Source organism: Dermacentor albipictus, chromosome 9, assembly GCF_038994185.2.
Source record: "Dermacentor albipictus isolate Rhodes 1998 colony chromosome 9, USDA_Dalb.pri_finalv2, whole genome shotgun sequence".
Lineage (NCBI taxonomy): Eukaryota > Metazoa > Arthropoda > Arachnida > Ixodida > Ixodidae > Dermacentor > Dermacentor albipictus.
This window is the reverse complement of record NC_091829.1, coordinates 129,064,028-129,086,454: the sequence shown is the minus strand read 5'-3', so window position 1 is coordinate 129,086,454 and position 22,427 is coordinate 129,064,028. Positions and strand designations below refer to the sequence as shown.

The 22,427-nt window shown below is 44.7% G+C and overlaps 1 protein-coding gene across 1 annotated transcript in view; it reads left to right on the top strand.

Moving 5' to 3' along the window:
- The window catches only part of Ras85D (ras-like protein 1), a 135,751-nt gene that overhangs the window by 8,610 nt on the left and 104,714 nt on the right, over window positions 1-22,427 (top strand). Inside the window, exons 2-4 of the mRNA XM_065452529.2 lie at window positions 8,132-8,180; window positions 14,277-14,305; window positions 20,267-20,351. Of these exons, the coding sequence (XP_065308601.1) occupies window positions 8,132-8,180; window positions 14,277-14,305; window positions 20,267-20,351 (163 nt within the window). The remainder of the gene's footprint in view (window positions 1-8,131; window positions 8,181-14,276; window positions 14,306-20,266; window positions 20,352-22,427) is intronic.

Sequence of the window (22,427 nt, the reverse complement as noted above, 5' to 3'; positions counted from 1 at the left end):
GGGCCGTAGTTTGTCAGGCAACCTGCATGAAATCTTTCAGCACGTGATTAAAGCGTTCAATCGCGCAGTTTCCTTGTGGATAGTACGGAGAAGAACAATGATGCGCAATACCCCTCTCTCTCAAGAATGTTTCAAACATTTGCGATCAAACTGAGAGCCATTATCTGCGACAATTTCTTCCGGATAGCCTTCTCGGCTGAACACAGTCTCCAAAAAATCGACCACACTCTGTGATGTCACTGTACATGAAAAGGCAACCTCAGGCCACTTGGAATGATAATCGATCAGCGATATCATATACCGTATTTACTCGCATAATGATCGCACTTTTTTTGTCAGAAAAATTGACTCAAATTCAGGGGTGCGATCATTACGCGGGTTAAATTTACCGCGAAAAAAAAAAATTTTTCTCGCCCCGCGTTTGCTGCGGGATGCGAGATTGCGGGTGCGGGACACCTAAACAAAAATGGCGGCCGGCGGAGCAAGCCGAGCGCGCCGAACGCGATTTTTTTTTCTTCTCCTGAGTACATTACGTGTATTGAAACAGTTTCTTCCGTATCAGTGATGAATAATATCATTAATATCGGCAAGTTTGCAGCAGTAACGTAGCCATGTCCACTTTGAGGGGACAGAAACAGGTGGGCGCGCTTAGCTGCCAGTGACATGGAAATGCATGGGTGACGTGCTGCGGAAACTGCGACATCTGTCTTCACTACTATCCTAATACGGCACGTTTCCGCTAAGGGTGGGCGAATATCTTAGCTGTGTTACAAGCGTCGGCGTATGAATAGGGTACACTTTTAACGTATCAGAGTAAACGTGGCTACTATCATTGCCGCGCGCGATTTGTTGCGTGCTCACGAGTGCAAAAGCAGATGAAAAGAATCGAAATGCGCCTTTATTGTTTTTGTTGACATCAACCATTATCAAGCCAACCCATAATAAAGGCAATTTGGCTGTACCTCATTTTGTCATATATGTGCGGAAAGTGATGAAAGTAATGAAATGAGGCATCTACTTAAGAATGTTTGGTGCGTGCAGGCCGCTTGTCTTGGAAGAGTCGTTCGCGTAGCATTCGACAGATGGTAAGCGCGATCATTATTAGCTAGACTTAGCACACGACATATCGCTGCGGCAAGTTCGGGGTGCGATCATTACGCGGGGAATAAAAAAAACCGAATTTTGACGACAAAATTTAGGGGTGCGATCATTACGCGAGTGCGATCATTATGCGAGTAAATACGGTACCTACAGTTTGAAGGGGCCCCGTCAATCGGTCCCACTATATCCATTGCTAACTTCTGCCATGGTAGCGCTGTAAACGTCACCGGCTGCAGCGGTGCAAACGACGGTTTAGCGGACTTGTCCGCAGCCTGGCAGATATGACAAAAATGGATTGCTTCTTCTACCTGTTTATTCAAACGCGGCCACCAGTAAAGATCACATAGTCTCTGCTTTGTCCTCACAATTCCTGGGTGACCTTCGTGCGCAAAACCAACAAGGAGCGATGTTAATTCACTCGGAACAACTACCTGCTCGCCGCGCATCAAAAGGCCATCAACGAAAGAAAGCTCTTCCCGCACGTTAAAGTACGGCATTATTTCTGCTGGCAAAGCTTTTCTAGGCGCCCAACCATGTACCACGTGTGCAACAACCTGTTGCAGTGTGCTGTCTGCAGCAGTGGCCACCTGCAATCGTTCCTTTGTTGGGCACTCTGATACAACGGACACAATTTCTTTCTGCATCGTCTGCTGCGAATCACAGTCAAGAGGTAGGCGTGAAAGCGCATCGGCCACGTTATTTTGCGATCCCTTATGGTACTCTATGTCGAAGTTATAATACAAAAGTCGAGCTGACCATCTGGATATATGCAAATGTCGGCGTCCTGTACCGGCATCTGAAAGTAACGTCACCAGTGCCTGGTGGTCCGTACGCAACAAAAATTTTCTACCCCACAAGTAGACGTGCACACGCTCGCATGCGAAGAGACAAGCAAGGGCCTCACGTTCACCAGCGGAGTACTTCCGCTCAGCAGGAGTCGGGGCACGCGATGCGAAGGCTACCGTGCATACGCTGTCACCATCGCGTTGCTGAAGAACGGCTCACAGTCCCTTATCGGAAGCATCTGTCGTAACAATTGCATCAAGGTCTGGGTTAAACATTTGTATGACTGGGCTTGAAGACAAACAAGCTAGAAGCTACGCTCAACCTCATCATCCCACGTGAACCGTTGACCAGACCGCAGGAGCCTTCTAAGCAGCTCGACGAGATCAGCAAATCGCGGCACAAACCAAGCATAGTAACCAGCGAGACCCAAAAATGACCTCAAAGTGGCAACATCGTGAGGAGCAGGCACTTTCACAATAGCATTAACCTTAGACTGCAATGGTGTGAGCCCTTTTGAGCTGACTGTATGCCCTAAAGAGGATAGTTCTGAAACAGGAAATGTGCATTTCTGGTTGAGCTTCAAACCTGAATCACCAATGCGTTTTAGCACCTGGTGTAGATTCTTGTGGTGCTCCTCACGTGTCTTGCCCCCACACAGTCACATCATCAGTGTAACAAAGTACGCCGTTACAATCTTTCAAACTATGCTGCATCATTCTCTGAAAGGCTGAAGGGGCAGAAGCAAGGCCAAAACACACTCTCTTAAAACGAAACAATCCTTCGAGTGTGATAAAGGTGGTTAGTCCCCGACTTTCCGGAGTCAGTTCTAGCTGGTGGTATGCCGATGCTAAGTCGAGCTTTGAGGAGCACGTTCCTCCGGCTAGTTCATGAGGTAGTTCCTCTGTATGCGGAAGAGGAAAAGCATCGGGAATCACTGCCTTGTTCACTTCACGTAGGTCCACATAAAACCTAATTGAACCGTCCTTCTTCCTCACGACGACGATCGGTGAAATCCACTCCGATGCGTCGACAGGTTCAATTATATTTTCGGCCAGCAGACGTTGTATCTCTACCGATACCTGTTGGCGTAGTGTGAGCGGCAGGCGTCGGAGCTTCGCAACGACTGGTTTCACAGATAAACGGCATTTATCGTGGTGAACAAAGCCTTTCACATGCCCTAACTGTTCTGTGAACAAGTGCGCAAACTGGTGCATGAATTCTGAAGGCAGTGAGTCAGGGAATGTCACCTGGCAGCAATTTAAGGTTGAGCCTTTGATAGTGATTCCCAGGCTCCGAACGGCATCAAGCCCCAGCAGCGAAGTGCCCTTGGTTGTGACAGGAAAGAGCACACTGGCTCTGTTTCCCTTGTAAGGTACGTCAGCAAGAAAGCAACCGCTTAACTTGATTTGTTCTTCGGAATACTTACACAAATTGGCAGTCGGCGGTCGCAACGAGTAGGTGTTGGCTAGATATTTGTGGTAGTGCTCTTCACTGAGCAAAGAAACCGTAGCGCCCGTGTCGACAATCAACGACAATCTTATCTTCCTGATAGAAATGTTGGCTCGAATATCTTTCGCCGAAGCATTACGGTCACTGATCTGAAGTACCGTGATGGCGTTGGCCTTCTCGGGCTTTCGAACGGCATATTTCTTTTTCTTCGATTTGCACATGCTTGAAAAGTGACCAATTTTTCCATAAGAGTGGCAACGCTTGTTCCTCGCCGGACATGCAGTCGAGTTAGCCATATGCGATGACGAGCCGCACCTGTAGCAACTTCCTTGCTCAGAGTCTGACCTTTTTCGCACATCTTGAATCTTGTACACAGTGCTGTGCGCGAATTCCCCGAGCTCTTGTTGCGTTTGCTCAATTTGCTTCGCGATGTCAACAGCACGCTGCAGTGTAAGCGAAGACCCTTCATAAAGCATGTGTTCACGGGTTGTTCGTGACGAAGTGTCTTCCAGTAATTGGTCTCGAATCATGCTCTCGGTAGCACTGCCAAAATTGCAAGTAGGCACAAGGTCCCGAAGACTGTTTGTAAATGCTTGAAAAGTCTCACCAGGCAGTTGTTGTCTTTGGCGAAACCGGCGCCGCTCCACCAAATCATTCGTAGCGCTCGCGAAATGCGTATCCAGTGCAGCAAGCGCGTCCTTGAACTGGTCCACCTTGTCCTCGGCTTTGGCATTCGTGGTCACGTCTGCTCCTTGTGCAAGGATGCTGTAGAATATTCGCTGGCCTTCAACCCCGAGTGAGTTTAGCAGAATTGCCTTGCAACGCTTCGGCTTCTGTTCATCGCCGCCAATGGCCTCCAGGAAATCCAGGAATACGCTTTCCACTGCTGCCAAGGCACAGCCGGATCACCGGGTGCAGGCAAGAAAGGGGGCGGTGCTGGGAAACACCCGAGCGGCATGGCTCCGATACTGACCCTCGTCGCCAATATCTGGTGTCTGGCTCAGACCAGACGCATGACACTGGACCACGCAAGCGCAGTATGCAACTCCTTTTATTCGTTGCAGTAAAGCCACTTATATAGGAAATCATATTGAATGACGACGATATGTACACTGAAAGAAATGAAACTGAAACAAGAAAGAAGGATACAACACTGCTTCGTGACTGGGTGGCTTTGGTCCACGGCATTTTATCTCAAGTGTTATATGCGCTATAGGCGTGCTCTGTTTTACTAGATCGCGTTGATCTGTGGGTATTTAAGCAGGAAGTTCTTGGAAAATAAAAGCAGTTGTTATAAAGCGCTTGTCCTTGTGTTGCTCGTCTTCTTTGTCCTTGTTTGTTTGCACACAAAAAGTTTTTAAATAATGAAACTGTTCCAACTAGGCCGACTCGCAGTTATGATCCCATGTGTTGTGCTGGACGTCATTGTACATAGAGATCATGTCTGTGATGCTCTCGTTTAAGCGCTCCGTAAGTCCGCTGGACTGCGGATGGTAAGCAGTTGTTTTTCGATGCCTTCGAGCAGTCATTTTTCGACGGTGTTGTCTGTGATTACAGTGAAAGGGCACCATGATGCAATACAATATGGCACACATTGCGGCACCTGCGCTACTCGGAAGCCGTGGCTCACGGTAGCGTCTCTGTCTCCGCATCACGGGTTCAATAGTCAGTCTTGACAATCACCTACTTGTTGCCATCAGTTGACAGAGGAAAAGGACCAAGAATGTCTAAGCCGACTTGGTTGAATGGCTTATGAGGTGCTTCGATAGGTTGCTTTAACCTGGCAGGCTTCGTGCGCGGCGCTTTCACTGCTGAGATTCACGGCAGCCTTTAATGTAGTGTTTGGCACTTGCTCAGAGCCCGGTCAAGTAATAATCTCACTACTCTAGCAATCGTTCGTGAGGAACCTAAGTGGCCTGATGTGGGCTCGTCATGGCAAGCGAAAAGAATGTTGTCTCGCAAATCTTTTGGAACCACGAAGAGGTAGGCTTAGTCATTCGAACGCGCGTTTTTCTTGTAAAGCACGCTGTCTCGTAGATAGAAGGGCGTCGCTACACGATGTAGATGGTGTGGAATGGTTGTCAGGCGGCCCTCTAAGTGGTCGATGATAGGTTGAATTTCAGCATTGTCACGCTGCCGTCTTATCAAGTCCGATGTAGTAATAGCACCAAGCAAGCCGTTGCGCCTGTGTTTGTCTTCCTTTCTGTTGTACCATCCCATTATAGCTAGGTAGTCCTCATGAACATACTATGTTGCTGAAATGTGGACATTTGCCTCATTGGCCATTATTTTCTGCACCTTTCTGCATTTGACATGGCCTGGTCCATTGCTGTGGCCTATCTTGATGTGGTTTCTCCGCTAGTGCCCAGTGCCCAGCTAGGTCCAGCTTTCGAAGGGTGGTCACAGTGTGGCCCAGATCAGGCTGAGCAACCCATGTGCGATATTGTGTGACCGCCACCTCAGATTTTCATGATGGATGGAGGTGTCCTGCTTAACACGGCACAAAGCTGCATCCCACCTTGTGTGCTTTTAATTTGTTGCATTGAAATATTGTATAATTATAACAATATACTGCACATCTGAGGATTAGAGGCCTGACACTGTGTTTAGAGAGCCTAGAGCCATCTCGTAAAACAAAGCGATGCAAAAACTCTGCAAGCACATGCATTTCTTTAGGAAATCTCCACGTTTGTAGGACGTGGAGATTTGCACACATGTACTAGGTGCTCACTCTGGCACCTAGTACATGTGTGTGGTGTTGCCTCGATGTTCGCGTCTTGGCTATTGATAAACTGCTAGTTGGTTATGATGTAAGTACCAAAAAAGAAAGATGTAATTGGCCAAAGGTGCAGTACTCTACAAGTTTGACTTGGTTTGACGCTTGGTGTGTGTGAACTTCCTGAACTGTGCACCAGGCCTTAATACCGAGCACACCTTGATTTAACCCTGGTGAATGGTCTTAAACTCGAAGTCTGATGAAATAATTTGTGCTGGAAGAATTGGCCCCTGTTCATAGTGAAGTGGTGAGCAGGGAGGGTGCAGGTTATATGTGTCTGAGTACATGAAATTGGATGGCTGCGTAAGTCTGGTGTTTCGATTCAAAGCTTGTGCAGTTGTCTGGATAAATAGCAACTCAAGATCACGTCTTGCATAAGTTGAGCATGCGGTCGGGTAGTGGTAAACTGCTCTCGGTTGGGTGCAAAGCTCGTCAAATGGTTGACTTCCACGGTTGCTGCAGGTCCCAAAGCAAAGTCCAGTGTGGACCATTTGACCCGACATAAATGCAAGAGTGACTAGATTATCCTAAAGCTTCCGTGGCACTCATCTATTTGGCATGACAAATTTTCTTGTACTAAGGTCTAAATCTAAACCTGTATACTGAGTTGTTCTGTGCAGCATTGCCTAGGCTCGCGAGTGCAGATTCTTGCACACCAAGATGCAGCGCCACAGTTCGGAACCCATTAGACAAAATAGTCTTCTCGGCAGGTGTTTACTAGGAAGCTTCTCTGCAGGTTACCGGGCGGTTTATTGGGCAATTTCGCTTCGTTCTTTAATAAAATATACGTTGAGGCTCTGATACTGAAAATAGTTCTCCACTTGTTTGATTGAAAACATGCAGAGAAACAAATAAATTAATGCAATGCTGCCGTACGGACATTAATTTGCAGTTATATATTACTAGCAGTTAGTTGATTTGACAGTGGCTGAATTCGTACATGTAATTGGCACAGCCACAACACCGCAGAGTGATGACACAGCAGAGGACTCTCTCCTGGGTAGTGTTTCGTCCTTCACAGGAAAGTCGTCTGCAGACCTGCCTGCGTTCCAAACAGCTCTTCTTTGTGAAAGAAGTGAATAAGTTGATGTTGAACATGCTTAGAACAGCGTGGAAGAAGTGCAGTAAACGTGCAAGAATTCTAATTAAGAAAACGGCTGCACTTACGAATGTCAGCGAGCACACTGTGTAGAAGTGGATGTTACAAGAGGGATCAAGAGATGGCACCAACATACTGCGCGATGCGCTGGCCAAGTCCTGCTTGTGACTCCTCCACTTCCACAGTCTCTGCAACCTCCTTTCTGCTCTGTATCTATGAATATTGTGAAAACGCCAGTTCTTTTGGTGCCGAAGTGAATACGGAAAAAATTTTCTACCGCTGCTATCGTGACAGCTAATCTCGTTGTGCAGTTGCAGTCTTCGTAGATGCTGCTGCTGCCTGTGCTCGCTGCTAGCAGATGATGGGGCACATAAACACACCTTTAAAATGTGTTCGCAAGAAGCCGGAAGCTTCCAAGCACAAAACTACTGAAGCAGGGTACAGGTAAAGCAACATCTTAGAATGAAACAGTGCAAAAGACTGCGAGTAGTGCTCTGTGTGTCTGTTAGCCACTTGCCCAAGCTTCGCGCTGTTCCATTCAACAATGGCTGAACAAGGGAAGCCTCATTTCGGAGCCGAGCATTTCGACAGGTGTACCGCCATGGTGGTGTGGCAGAGAAACACTGACGATGCGCACTGAAGAAGACCTTCGTCTGCCACCACGAACCAACTCTGTCCTAATGCAGAACTTGTCATGGCTCTACACTGGGGCTTCCTTTGTTTGCCTGCAGTCTTCCGCTGCTTTGTTTTTTCTATATTGATCTACATTGTCCTCATTGTGAAAGTTTCAATGCTTGTAGCTCACATAATAATTAATGTGTGGTTGCACAAAGCAAACGAACAAGGATGCTTGTTGTGGGCTGCCTGTTCAGCCTTCTGTATGCACTGGTGCCTCATTCTTTCATGCAATTATGTTGCAGCGGGTGGCGTGGGAAAGAGTGCCTTGACAATCCAGCTCATACAGAACCAGTGAGTTTTCCCGTATTCTTTCCATTTAAGTGTGCCATGGCATTGAGTGTGCATGCGAGAATCAACTCTGTCCTCACTGCATTAGAACAGGGAAAGCTCAAGTTTGTCTTGTGTGTAAACCTTTCCTGCAAGGTTGGTTGAAAGCACTTTGCATATCGTGTAAAGTGCGTGCAAGAAATGCAGGCACTGGCTCTCACCTAAATGGCACGTACACATTGAGAGTGAAACATGTGGGTAACAGTGCAAACAGGCGACCACAAGAAGGGAGACAGAAGCGCTGGTGCTTGTACTGTTAGCCATGTGTTTCAAGATGAACCATCTCACCCAAAAAGAAGTATCGACTTCGAGATTACATTAATTTTTTTCACTGTGGTAGCATGAATCTGAAATTATCGTAAAGAAAAATGACTTTCTTAAACAAAATTTGTAGCTACCTACCACTGTTCTGAGATGAGTGACATCAGCATTCACTCTGGCAAAACTGTTTTCGTTGAATTTAAAGCATAATTTTTTCTTTCTTTTCCTGGAAGAACACATATACATGAAGAACAGTGATATTGCTTTTTATGTCATTAGTTTTACATCATTCATGAACATGGTATCAGTCATATGCTACCAATAGTTTATGTTGCGATTCGCAGGTGTTGAAGCATATTGACAATTTACTCAAATGTCTGCACCGGTTAATGCTAATTTTCATGCTTTTGGGAAATGTTTTTCCTTGATAAGATATCACAAGGTCGTCATCCAAAAGCAAAAGCAGTAAACAGAAAATAAGATGGCCCACCACCAATTGCACCATCTTATTGCCACAAGTTCTTTGTATAAGTTTAACCCATAATTGCTACTTCTGACAATGGGAATAGTCTGTTAGTTTTTTAATGCGACAGTACAGCCATTTTGTTCCACTTAAAATGAAGAAAATAAATGTTGATGTGCTGTAGATGACTACACATATCCATCATCTTTCTCACCTCCTTGCTAGACTAAGGCGAAAAAGATGCATTAGGGACTCTCGTGCTATCGCCCTGTTCTAGACTGTTAAGGAGTAACTCCAAAGCCATCACTTTACCCAGCAGAATCGAACCTTAAAAAATGTTGGGATCTAATTTCGTCTGGAAGATAATCCCAGTCCTTCACAATGAGTGACGTATGCACTAATGATCCTTATGTCGTTGCAGCTACTTTCAACATGCATTTTCAGTCAATCTTATTGTGGACAACTACAAGCTTCCACCTTTCAGTTCAGACTCATGGTTTGTAATAAATAAAAATTTGCCGGGTGTCGTAAACATTATTTTAAACTTTGAGTCAAAAGGGTTGTGGTTCAGTTAACATTCATAATTCTTTTCTCATGCGGTGTGGGCTCTGGCCCAGCAGGTTCCTTGCAGTGATGTTTCATAAATCTTTGCAAATGAGTTCCGTTCTTTTAGCATACAAAGTAGTGAAAGTAATTCTGTTGCACAAGTCTTGGACAAAACATCACCTATCCAACTACAGACCAATTTCTTTAGCTTCTATTTGCTACATATTTTTAGAGCACGTAATCTAAAAACATATTATTGAGTTTCTTGAAGCTAACAATATTTTATCCACTTATCAGCGTGGATTTCGTAGTGGCCTCAACACCATTACACAATTATTTGAATTCGCTCACATCTGCTATTCTCTAGACAGAGGTCTTCAGTTTGACGCCATGCTTGTAGATTTTTCTAAGGCCTTCAATACAGTTGTACATTCCAAGCTTTTGCATAAACTAAATAATATTTTAAGGAACTTTAGCTTAGTGACCTGGATTTCTAGCTTTCTCTTAGATAGATCGCAATACGTGTGCTTCAATTCCTCTTTGCTAGGAGTCCCACAGAGGTTTAAGTATTATGCCCATTCATTCTTCTTGTGTATAACAATGACCTGCCTGTCAACGCATCAGCTAAAAACAGTCTTTACGTTGATGACTGTGTTATGTATCACACCATCAGCAGTCATGAAGATTGTGATTTTCTAAGCAGAGCACTTGCCAACTTTTGTACTTGATGTAATAATTGGCAGATAAATCTTAACTTCCATAAAACTGTCTTTATGTCCTTCTTGACACATACCACATAATTATGCCTCGCTTATTGTTTCAGTGGTCTTCTTTTGAAAAATATGTTGGAATTCTCACGCGCAATTAATCGTAGTCCAAACAAATTGATCCAATGTGTACTAAAGCTCTAGCAAGCCTAAAGCGTTCACTGCATTCATCTTCCAAGGATTACTCAATCATAAAAATCGAGTGCAGCCCATCTGTGGCTGTGCAGTTTGGAGCCCATATTTGAAATCTGACATCTAAAATTCACGCAGAAACTCCTCTGGGAGTTGTCTAAGTATGCGTAAGTATTGTGCCACTTACTCATCTTCAATCACATCAGTGTCATTATCAATGTTGTGAAACTTGGTTCAACCAACATAAGCCTTTACCAACTCTCAGCGGTTGTTATGAACTTTGTTGAACATGATTCTCCGACCCTTATCAACTCTTATCGGTCCTTATCAACCTGGATGTCGAAGCTGTTGCAAAACCACCACTACAATTGCTGAGGGGTATGGAATGCTTTGTCGATCATTGGGATGCTTGTTGTGAGCTTGTTCCTTATCGAAACATGTGCTGTTCTGTGTGTTGTATGAGTGATGTCAGTGAATGTATGCACTGTTCGCTTCACTTTTCTGATCACTGGTAGCATCTGCCTTATATGGGTGTGAACCATTGCTTAACCCGCCATGGTTGCTTAGTGATTTTGGCGTTGCTGCAGCTAAGTATGTCCGTTGTGCTGCTAAGTATTTAAATTTCTCTAAACTATTCAAATTTCAAACCAGTTGGCCCCTCACATTCATGACTTGCCATTTAACGAGTTTGTTGCTGCAATTGACGGTTGCCAACCTACTTCTTTAGGAGCACATTTTTTTTCTAATTTGCATTATCTGTATTTCGTCTTCTGTTCGGTATCTTTTGTGGTTTTTGTATCCTACTCCTTCCAACACCACTGATAAATAATAGCAGGCATTTATTTTGAATATAGTTGCGTATTGAAGATGACGTGATGATGTTGGTTCCTCACTGCTACAGTAAAGATGCTGTCTACTGCCAGTGAAACCTGGCGTTTCCTCTCGTGACAATATCGTCACATAAAAACCTTGCGACACACTTTTCTCAAGTTCCAATCTTGAGTTTTTCAGCTTTTAAGTAAAGCATGAAAGCTAGTTCTTTGGTAACTCTAGTACAGGTCCCAAGTCCAAGATATCATCATCATCAGCCTGGATACGCCCATTGCAGGGCAAAGGCCTCTCCCATACTTCTGTAACTACCCCGGTCATCTACTACTTCTGGCCATGTCGTCCCTGCAAACTTCTTAATTTCATCTGCCCACCTAACTTTCTGCCGCCCCCTGCTACGCTTCCCTGCCTTGGAAGCGTACAACACTCAGCCTATAGGTAGTACTGGGCGCATGCAGTAAAAGCTGTCCACTGGGCGGAGCCACAGTGGACAGCCCTTAACATAGCGATGGTCTGCCTTTTCATAAGTGATAGGATCCTACTTGTCTAACAGGACATTTAGTACCTGTCATGGGGCATAATAATTGAGGATGAGAGTGGATGATGCCCTCCCAGCAGATCTTTTACTTTATTGGTACAAAAATTTGGATGTGATTTAATGGTAAATGACGAGTCAAATGCACTAGTAGGAAAGCTGCTACATTCTTGCTGCAACTTGGAGAAACTGCTTCAAAACTGCTGGAGTACCTGCCACACAATCTCGGAGGCTTCAGCAAAGGAGTGGTAGTGAACGTCAGGTGTGGCAGTCACCACCACCTTATTTATTTATTTATTTCACACACCCTCAGTCGCCAAGGCATTACACAGGAGAGTGGGGTACATGCGTAAAATAATAACGATTACAACAAACTTGTGTAATGCAAGCGACATGTGCAGTGGACATAATCATTAAGAAATCAAATAACAAGAATATTATGAAATTCGCATCATATAAACCAAGCGACATCTGAACTGGAAAAAGAAAAATGTGAAAGTATGGCACTACAGTGAATGGGCAAATACAGTGCAATTGGTCATGTGGTCATAGTTGAAAAAAAAAAAAGCAAACAAGGTTCGGCAGAAAAGTGCGCTGTCTTTGATTGACACGGTATCATCAGGAAGGTGGTTCCAGTTGTACAATGGTGTGGTTTGCTGGGCCAGTTGGTGCATGGTCAACGTATAGGGTGTTCTGGCAGGTACATACGTGAGCACAAGTAAAAGGAACGGACAGGACAACGCTGGACTTGCAACTGTAAGTCCAGTGAGTTGCAAGTTCAGCATTGTCTTGTCCGTTCCTTTTACTTGTGCTCGCATCTTTACTTGCTGGAACCCCTTGTATGTTTGTTGTATGTGAAATGAATGAATATAAAAACCTGTTTGCGTGATGTGACGGTGATCAACTTGAGATGACAGATAGTAGGTGCTAGAGCGATGGCTTGCTTTACCTCTATGGACGTGCAGTATTTTCTTTTTTGAGCGTGCTCATTGACTCAGTGCAGCCATATGACGGTTGAAACCTGTTCGCGAGTGGTTGCGTATGCACATTATCTTCCTCGAGGATATTCCCAATGATGTGCACCAGCACTGCAGAACCATTTTTGACACACAGGAGTAGTGTCAGGTGGATAACCATGCAGAATAATCATTGTTGACTGCTGCAGAATCTGCGACAAAACCAAAACGCTTTTGGCCATTCCTACCGTGGGAAATGTAACATTACGCCACACCTCTTTGAGGTCCCGGATCCATACTTTGTTTAGCGCAAAACGACAGACACAAGAAAGACGACAGTGTCTGTCGTTTTGCGCTAAACAAAGTATTCATGGATTCGCACCAACTAGCCCGCCAACGCATTGTGCTGAACTATCCCGGATCCATGTTTTTAACCACGTTCACGACATTGCAAACTGTTCAGGAGCTCATTCAACACACGTCCTGCCTCTTGAGGGGCGAAGTGCAACTGACAGTGGTCCAGTGTAGACGGAGTACACCACAGTCAGTTGCACTGTATGTGTGCATATATATATATATGTTATACACACATGTGCACACACATTCGTATACATACACATCTACCATGTGACCGGCTTTGCGCACTTTACACACATACCTTTGTTTTTACACTTTAACACTTCTTATGCTAACACATTAGGAAAAAAAGAAAATATTTGAAGGTGCTTCAGATTTGGCTTGGCTGTGGTAATTAAGCTGTAAAGCTTGGCACTGAGCCAAGGCACCACACGGTCTGTTTGTCTGCAGGATTTTTAATGGATATAGCGAAGGAAAACCGGGGAGTAGCAGTTGTGTGGCTTGCATGCATTGCAAAGAGCTACACTGTAGCGCAGGTCAGCAGTGGTTGCAGAAAGGGGCTGTGCATGTCTCCAGTTTTTCTGTTGCAGAAAGCATCGCTGCGTAGGGAAATTGTTAAAGGTAGACAGCTGTATGAGTAAAAAGCCTTTCAAGAATAGCAAGAGACTCTTACTGCAAAGATAGATGAGATGCGAAAATTAAACATGGGTGGCAACACTGCCTTCCTGCGCCAGCTAGCCGACAGTTTTTGACAGCATCCGCACAGGCCTAGTCAGTTTCCTTATTGATAAAGATGTACTGTGTTGCACTCTAAAAGAGCTAAATACTGAACTTTGCACATTTTGGTGTGTGGCGCTGGCCCAGATGCAATACTTTTGAAATGCACGACCTCAGACTTATGGTCAGCACTCTGGTTTTGAGGCGAAATATTTATCTCCTCATATATAACTTCTTACCGTAAAATTAGTACAAATAGTTTTCAGACTACTTTGTCAGTCTAAACTAATGGTCTTATTGTTGTCGCTTTAACATGCAAACTTGTCTGAGTATCCATGACAATTTGACATCGACTGGGGTGCAGTGGGTAGAAATTCAATACCACTTGCAGTCTCGCTGGCATTGTACCATGTACGAGCGTGCAGGAGAGCACCTTGTTGAGGCTCTTTCTTTATACTGATGGTAGACCTAAGATGGCATTTTTTTTCTTATTTTCAGCTTTGTGGACGAATACGACCCGACAATAGGTGAGCAGACGTGCATTCTGATTGCTACTGTGCCCAACTCCGGACTGACTGGACGATGCATACAATCGCAGTTGTACTTAACAGGAACATGCCACATCAGTGCCATTTTGCTTTCCCTGCAGAGAGTGCTAGAGATCTGCTTAGGGGTCCCTTGAGCATGCTGTAGTGTTCCTTACAAATCATTGGATGCTTGCTCCTAACAGCCCATGTGTGAAGGCACTATGTTGATGTTTTCATTGTTTGGGCTATATCTGATGACCACTGCCCTCTCGTGCTTTGTGAGATGTGTCTGTTGCTCACAATGCATGCTTCTTTCACATAGTGCGTGTAATAACTTTTTAACCCTTTCGCTGTCGCACCTTTCTGGCCGTGACGCACCCCCAGTGTCGGCTTGGTTTCAGGGAACGAGCATAACAGGGAATGAACATAGCAATGTATTTTTGATTATAATTGGTATACAAGTAACATAGTCAATGCAATATGCACATTTCAGTGTTCTGCAGCTGCTGTTAGTAAGCATCGTCATCATCATCATCAGCCTGACTATAAAATCCATTTAACATCCGAATCTGACGATGCGGAACCCTCTTCCTCGCATGCGACTCTGTCCAAGTTCGAATCCGAGCTCGGCTCGTATTCTGAATTGGAATTGAGCCACCGCTCCAATGAGCAGACGAAGGTCCCACGCGCAGGGAGGATGCGCTTCAGTCGCCCGCACAACGGAGAGAAATGTGACTTTGAGTGATCAAGAAGACAGAGGGAGATGGAAAAAGGCTAAAACAAAGTTCAAAGAGCTTTACGTTTACTGCTGGAACTCGGAAGCAACGGTGCGGCGAGAGAACGAAAGCAGCAATCGAGTCGCCCTTTTCGGAGAGGCAACGGGCACATGCGCCTGAACTTGACGCGCCATAGCAGGCACACCAACAGAAGAAAAATAAAAACCTTCAAACCAGCGGAGATGGCAGAACAACCCTTGAACCCATAACTTCACGTGCGCGATGCATGATATAGCGAACGCCGAGCCACCGTGCCACTCAGCGAAAAGAAAGTGGGGAGTGGCAGTCGCACCGTACTCTTCAATACATGGACTAACACAGATCGAGGCGAATATACGAACTTGTAGAAAGAGTCAACAGATGGCGTAGTCAATCCAGGAGCGCCAGCTTTGCGCCCAGGCGCGAAATTTTGAACGCACGATAGAGAACGTACCGGTAGGTCAGTGACACTGTGGGGGGAAGCGCAATGACGTACCGGTACGTCCGTGACAGCGAAAGGGTTAATGCTACTGCTTTCATGTAGTGCTGCGTTGAGCATTGTCTGTTTTGAATTTTGGGTAATGGAGGCAGTTCCATCCTGTGAAAACTTCTCCACGTTCAGTAGGAGGCTTGGTATAGCAGAAAATGTGCAAGAACAAAAGCATAGGTGGCTGTGAGTTTTTGCATTGTCCCAAAGAGGTGTCCTTTGGGCTCACTCTTACAGCTGCAAGACTGATGGCTTGACATCTGTCAGCAAAAGTGCATTGAAAACAAGTCGTTGCCCATTGCGCAGGAAAAGCACTGGAAAAGTAGGCACATGGCCCCCATACCTGTTTTACAGCTGTGTCTTGTTTAGTATTCCCTTAAGTGTTAAGCAAAACTGTTCTGTAATGTACAGTCGAATGTCTTGCAACAAATGTCTCTACAACAAAATGACCTGTATAACGAAGGATCCCGCATGCCTTGGCCAAATTCCTATCTTTTGTATGTATTGTGAACACATCTGCAGTGAAGACTACTGTATAACAAATTGTCCTGTGCACCAAATGAATTTTTGCTTCCCCAACAGCTGACTCATTGCTTTACAATGAATGCATGTTGTGGTGAAGCAGCAGCCCTTCACAGGTGCCACTAAGATACTTCGCTTATGGGTGAACGCTAGTTGAAACCACGAGATTGCACTGAAAGGTTTGGAATCCCAGCTCCCCGATGCAAGAAAAAGCAATAAACAGTACCGCACTTTAACAAATGGCACTAGCACGCTGTGGACATAGATAAGGCCAGCTGCAGTCATGCATTCGATCTGAAGTGTGCAGAAGAAAATTGCCGGTGTCTTTCGCTAAGTGTGATAACTGTTCTCTTTTGCGTAGTAGTGTGCGTAGCCTGCGTGTCTTGAGTGATAGGGCATGCGACCATTATAACAAAGTGACCTGCGTAATGAAGGATTTTGTAGGTTCCAAGAGCTTCGTTACAAAACATTTGGCTGTAGTACAGGGAAAGCGTGCCTGTGTAACAAGGTATCTGGCATCGACTTCCTCTGGTTTCTGGAAAAAAAGAACTCAAGTTCGGCATGGCCCTTTAATTTGACAATTGTGTTAGGATGTGTGAAAATATTGCATGCCTCAACTCCATGATGGACCTCATGGCAGGCATGAATGAATAGTTACTCATGCTTCCAACTTGACATAATGTCCTAACAGGGTCTTCATTTCCTGCTTGCACCATTTGTCTCTTAGTTGCACTATTAGCATGTTGTCCACTGTCTGCTGTGCCTGCATTAATTCATCATCCATATGTTAAAATGGGTCATACACTGAAGAAACTTTAAATCAATAAGGGCATCGTGTAAGGGCTAATAAAGAAAGTGTAATGATTAGGTCTTGCAAATGCTATAACAAGTTATGCAACAATCATACAAAAGCTACAGAAAGGACAAGGACAGGAAGAAAACCAAAATATCAGCAGTAAGCTAGTGTCAATTAACAAACAAGCACAACCACTGTAGTGTTACAGGTGAATAAGCGTGTAACTTTTGTGAGAAAAATAAGTATAGAACTTTTTCAAGTTCAAAGAATAGGATAGCTAGTGTCACATGTTATACAATCAATACAAGTTGGGAAAGTAGTGTTGATAAATAAAATTGGATGTAAAATTTCAAACAATCGATAAACAGCAACATTACATGCTGTTGCACAACTGTTCTGCAACATCATTATGCAACATCACTACACAATGTCATATTGTGTTATTAGAAAAAATGCTTGTCCAGAAGACACCGAAAAGTATCATGGTCAGTCACCGAAACAGTCATGTCGGAAAGGTAATTCCACATCTGTACCACTCGTTGAAAAGCTGAGGAGTTGTATCCCGCCATAGATACGGGTGAATCTGAGACAGTTATATACCCTTCTTGACATACAAAGGGGGATAAATATTGCATGTGTTTATGCAATAGGGTTAAGACATTGATGTCGGGATGTGTACATAATGGTTGTAGCAATAGGTCCTGTTTGATTTGTGTTATGTTTGAGTTATAGCTGTATGAACAATAAATTGTGTGGCCCTGCTTTGAATTGCTTCCAACATTATAGAGTATTTTTGGTGGGGAGACCAAATGGATGAAGCAAACTCTATTTGAGATTGGGCAAAGCTTATTGCCAACTACGGCGTCGATTCTAGAAATGCTAGAGGAGAGATGCTTGTAGAATTCGCAGAAACATTTAAGCTTCGAATAATGAACACCTTTTTCAGGAAGCATAGCAACAGAAAGTGGACCTGCAAAAGCCCTAATGGTGCAACAAGAAATGAAATTGACTTCATACTTCTGCTGATCTCAGCACAGTCCAGGGTGTAGAAGTGATAGGTAGGGTAAAGTGCAGTGATCGTAGGTTAGTGAGGGCTAGGATTCACCCCAATTTGAAGAGAAAGAGCAAAATTGGTAAAAAAGAAACGGGTCAACCTAGAGGCAGTAAGGCTAAAAGCAGACAAATTCAGGCTGGTACTTGCAAACAAATATGCAGCCTTGGAACAGAGAGATGATAATGACATTGAGCTAATGAATGAAACCGTAACTAGGTTGGCTTCAGAGGCAGCAACTGAAGTGGGAGGCAAGGCACCAAGGCAACCTGTAGGCAAGCTCTCTCAATTGACAAAGGACCTAATGAAGAAACGACAAAAAAATCGAAGTGTCCAACTCAAGACATAGGATACAATTCGCGGAACTGTCAAAACTGATCAACAAGACGAAAACAAATAATATTTGAAACTATAACGTGAGAAAAACTGAAGAAGCCGTAAGAAACGTACGCAGCCTGAAATCGGTGAGAAAGAAACTTGGCGTAGGACAAACCAAGATGTAGTCACTGAAAGATAAGCAGGGCAATATCATCAGCAATGTCGAAGGTATAATAAAAGCAACGGAAGAATTGTGTACTGACCTGTACAGTACCCAGAGGAGTCAGAATACCTCCATAGAAACAGTAATGAACAGGGTGCAGAAACTCCTCCTATAGCTAGCAATGATGTCATAAGGGCCTTGCAAGACATGAAACCAGGAAGAGCGGCAGGAGAAGATAGAATAACAGTAGATTTAATCAAAGATGGAGGAGACATAGTGCTTGGAAAACTGGCGGCTCATTAGACAAAGTGTCTATCAACTGCAACGGTCCCAGACAACTGGAAGAATGCAAACATTATACTAATCCACAAAATAGGAGACATTAAGGAATTGAAAAGTTATAGGCTCATTAGTTTACTCCCAGTATTCTATAAAATATTTACCAAAATAATCTCCTATGGAATAAGGGCAACACTGGACTTCAGTCAACCAAGGGAACAGGCTGGTTTCAGGAAGGGATACTCTACAATGGATCACATTCATGTCATTAATCACGTTATCGAGAAATTAGCAGTGTAATAAGCCTCTCCATATGGCTTTCATAGATTACAAACTCATTTGATTCAGTAGAGATACCAGCAGTCATAGCGGCATTACGTAATAAAGGAGTGCAGAATGCTTACGTAAATACCTTGGCAAATATCTACAGAGGTTCTACAGCTACCTTAATTCTACACAAGAAAAACAGGAAGATACCCGTGAAGAAAGGGGTCAGACAAGGAAACACAATCACTCCAATGCTATTCACTGCATGCTTAGAAGTAGTATTCAAGCTATTAAACTGGGAAGGCTTAGGAGTAAAGATCGACGGCGAATACCTCAACAACCTTCGGTTTGCTGTTGACATTGTTCTATTCAGCAACAATGCAGACGAGTTACAACAAATGATTAAGGACCTTAACAGGGAAAGTGTAAGAGTGGGACTGAAGATTAATGTGCAGAAGACAAAGATAATGATAAATAACCTGGCAAGGGAACAAGATTTCAAGATCGCAGGTCAGCCTCTAGAGTGGAGGAGTACGTTTATTTAGGTCAACTAATCACAGGGAACCCTGATCATCAGAATAAGAGTCACAGAAAAATAAAAATGGGTTGGATCGCATACGACAGACATTGTCAGCTCCTGACTGGAAGCTTACCATTATAATTGAAGAGGAAGGTGTACAATCAGTGTATTTTACCAGTGCTGACATATGGGGCAGAGACTTGGAGACTGACAAAGAAGCTTGAGAACAAGTTAAGGACCATGCAAAGAGTGATGGAGTGAAGATTGCTAGGCATAACGTTAAAAGACAAAAAGAGAGCGGTTTGGATCAGAGAGCAAACGGGTATAGACGATATTCTTATTGACCTCAAGAGAAGAAAATAGAGCTGGGCAGGTCATGTAATGCGCCGGTTAGATAACCGTTGGACCATTAGGGTTATAGAATGGGCACCAAATTAAAGGAAACGCAATCGAGGCGGACAGAAGACTAGGTGAAGCGATGAAATTAGGAAATTCGCAGGCGCTAGTTAGTTGGAATCGGTTGGCGCAGGACAGGAGTAATTGGAGATCGCAGGGAGAGGCCTTCGTCCTGCAGTGGACATAAAGTAGGCTGATGATGATGATGAAAGATTACGTAAGCTAATTTACATTTTTCAGTAGTCATGTTATGGAGATTAGAATGGCAATATTCTAATGATCTAGATGCGTTAGCACAGATGTATTTTCAAATTTTTCGATTATTTGCACACCCTTATTTAATGTCCCTTTAAGGGAAAATATTCCTCGGTGAACAAAACAGCGGTGATGTCGTTATTAATTTTCAGAGGACTCCTACCGGAAGCAGGTGGTGATTGATGGAGAGACATGCCTCTTGGACATCCTCGACACTGCAGGTCAAGAGGAGTACAGGTGGGATTTTTATCGATAGAAATTATATGGGCACATAAGGCACGTTTTTGTCATCACCACCACCATGCTGTCATGGTATTGGCGGTGCATTCGTGACCCACGCGTACAGGATTGTAAGGTTGTGCTCTGCATCAGTCGTTGCTCTGCTGGGAGTCATCTAAACCATCATGCTGGTCTGAGGATTGCAGCCCTCAGGGGGGTGATCAGCTGAGCCGGATGTACTCGAGGCGGACGTTCGTTCAGTCTCTGCTGGGAGCGAGACAGCACCACGAGGAAAAGGCCCAGAGTACAAGGAAAGTTCATATTGGGCGATCACCTTGACATTGTCTGTTACACCCTGTGGTGTGCACGAGTCGGAGCTCCCACCATCGAAGGGTCATGCAGCAGTATAAGAAAATGCTGCAGCATGTCCCCATACGGAAGGATGGCTCCCAGCGATGGTGATAGCAAGGCAATGTTATAATGTGCAGGCTTGGGCTGCTTGGTGCATGGCTGAAGAAAACGAGTAGCAGTGCTGAACAGTAGGACATCACTGAGACAGACAGCGCTTCGTCTGTCTCAGCCACGTCCCGATGTTCAGCATTGTTACTCATTTTCTTAAGTCAATGTTCCTTCAGCTCAGTGTAGCCTCCGAGAGCGACCCGGCGCAGTACGACGATGCATGTGAAGTAAGCCACATCTCCTTGGATGGCATTCAGAACAACAGCAGCAGGAACAGGTGCATGCCCGCCTTGGGTCAAGGACCGTAGGCGGGCCTGCCACTAATAAGGCTGACCAGGTGAATTAAAATTGAGTATGCACCGTTTGTATTGCTATCTGAGAGCTTACCCCCCACCCCCCTCCATGGTTGGCTTGAGCAGTCAGGGGAGAGGGGACGCTTGTTCCCGCTCGAGTGGATAATTGCTATGACATGCCAGACATGCCACGTGTTGTCCACTTTTCTTCTCTTGTGTTCTGTCTGCACACCTCGCCTTTCTGCATAATGAATCCTTACCAACTAGCTCAGCTTTCTGTCGTTCTATTCTTACCTAGTTAACTTTCTTGAATATAATTCTTTTTTTCACATCTCGTCGGCATGGTTTCAGGAAGACATTCTCCTGTGACATGCAATTAATTTCGTTTACTAATGAACTATTAGTAGCTCTAGACTTAGGACCTTATATTGATTGTGTATTCTTAGATTTCTCTGAAGCTTTTGACCTTGTCTGCCATGAACTACTTTTTCTTAAGCTCAATAAACTAAATCTTGATGAATCCCGGCCACGGCGGCTGCGTTTCGATGGAGGCAAAACGCGAAAACACCTGGTAAAGTGAAACCTCGTTAAACCATAGTTGGCCGGAGCTTGGAAAAAGTACGTACTAAATGGTAGTACTGTTTAACCGAATAGCATGAGATCGCCCACTTACCTGTCGAACACTGAGCTCAGAGAGAGTGTGATAAAATGGGAAAAAAAAACATGCAGTATTTATTCACTTCACGCGACAAAAGTGTTATTTTCGTTTGATGCCGCAGCGGCCTAGCACGACGACGACAGCGGCCTCAAACTTACTGAAGCTGCGTGCCAGCTTTTCAGCAGCCCGTCTTCTCGGCAAACACTCGCATGGCAGATTCCTCGTCGGCGTTAGGTATTCTCCGTGCACAGTAGTGCTGCAGAAGTCCCGGGGCGCCTTTTTCATTGCCGGGTTATCGTTATCGCGCCCTTGTTCTCGTCTCGACAATTGCATTCATGAGGCTGACGTAACGCGCAGCTTATGCCACTGTCGGGCCTGAATCGCCCGTGCTGTCGCTTTCCGTGTCGTCCTCATCACTGTCGCTAGTCGACACTTTGGCAACAACACTGGCAGCGATGGCGAAAAGTCGAACCTCGTACACCACGTGTCTTTGCGGTCGCAGCAGGGCTGCTGAGCAACTTCGCATTCCAAATGCGACACACTGTAGTCAGCAGCAGATCCCTGTTGCGTGCCAGCGCCGACTTCTTCGTGTCATGTTCAATAGCATGGACGATGTCTAATTTTTCTTCTATGCTGAGCACCCGGCGTCTTTTTTATCCGAGCTTCGGAACGACGCGAGTCCTC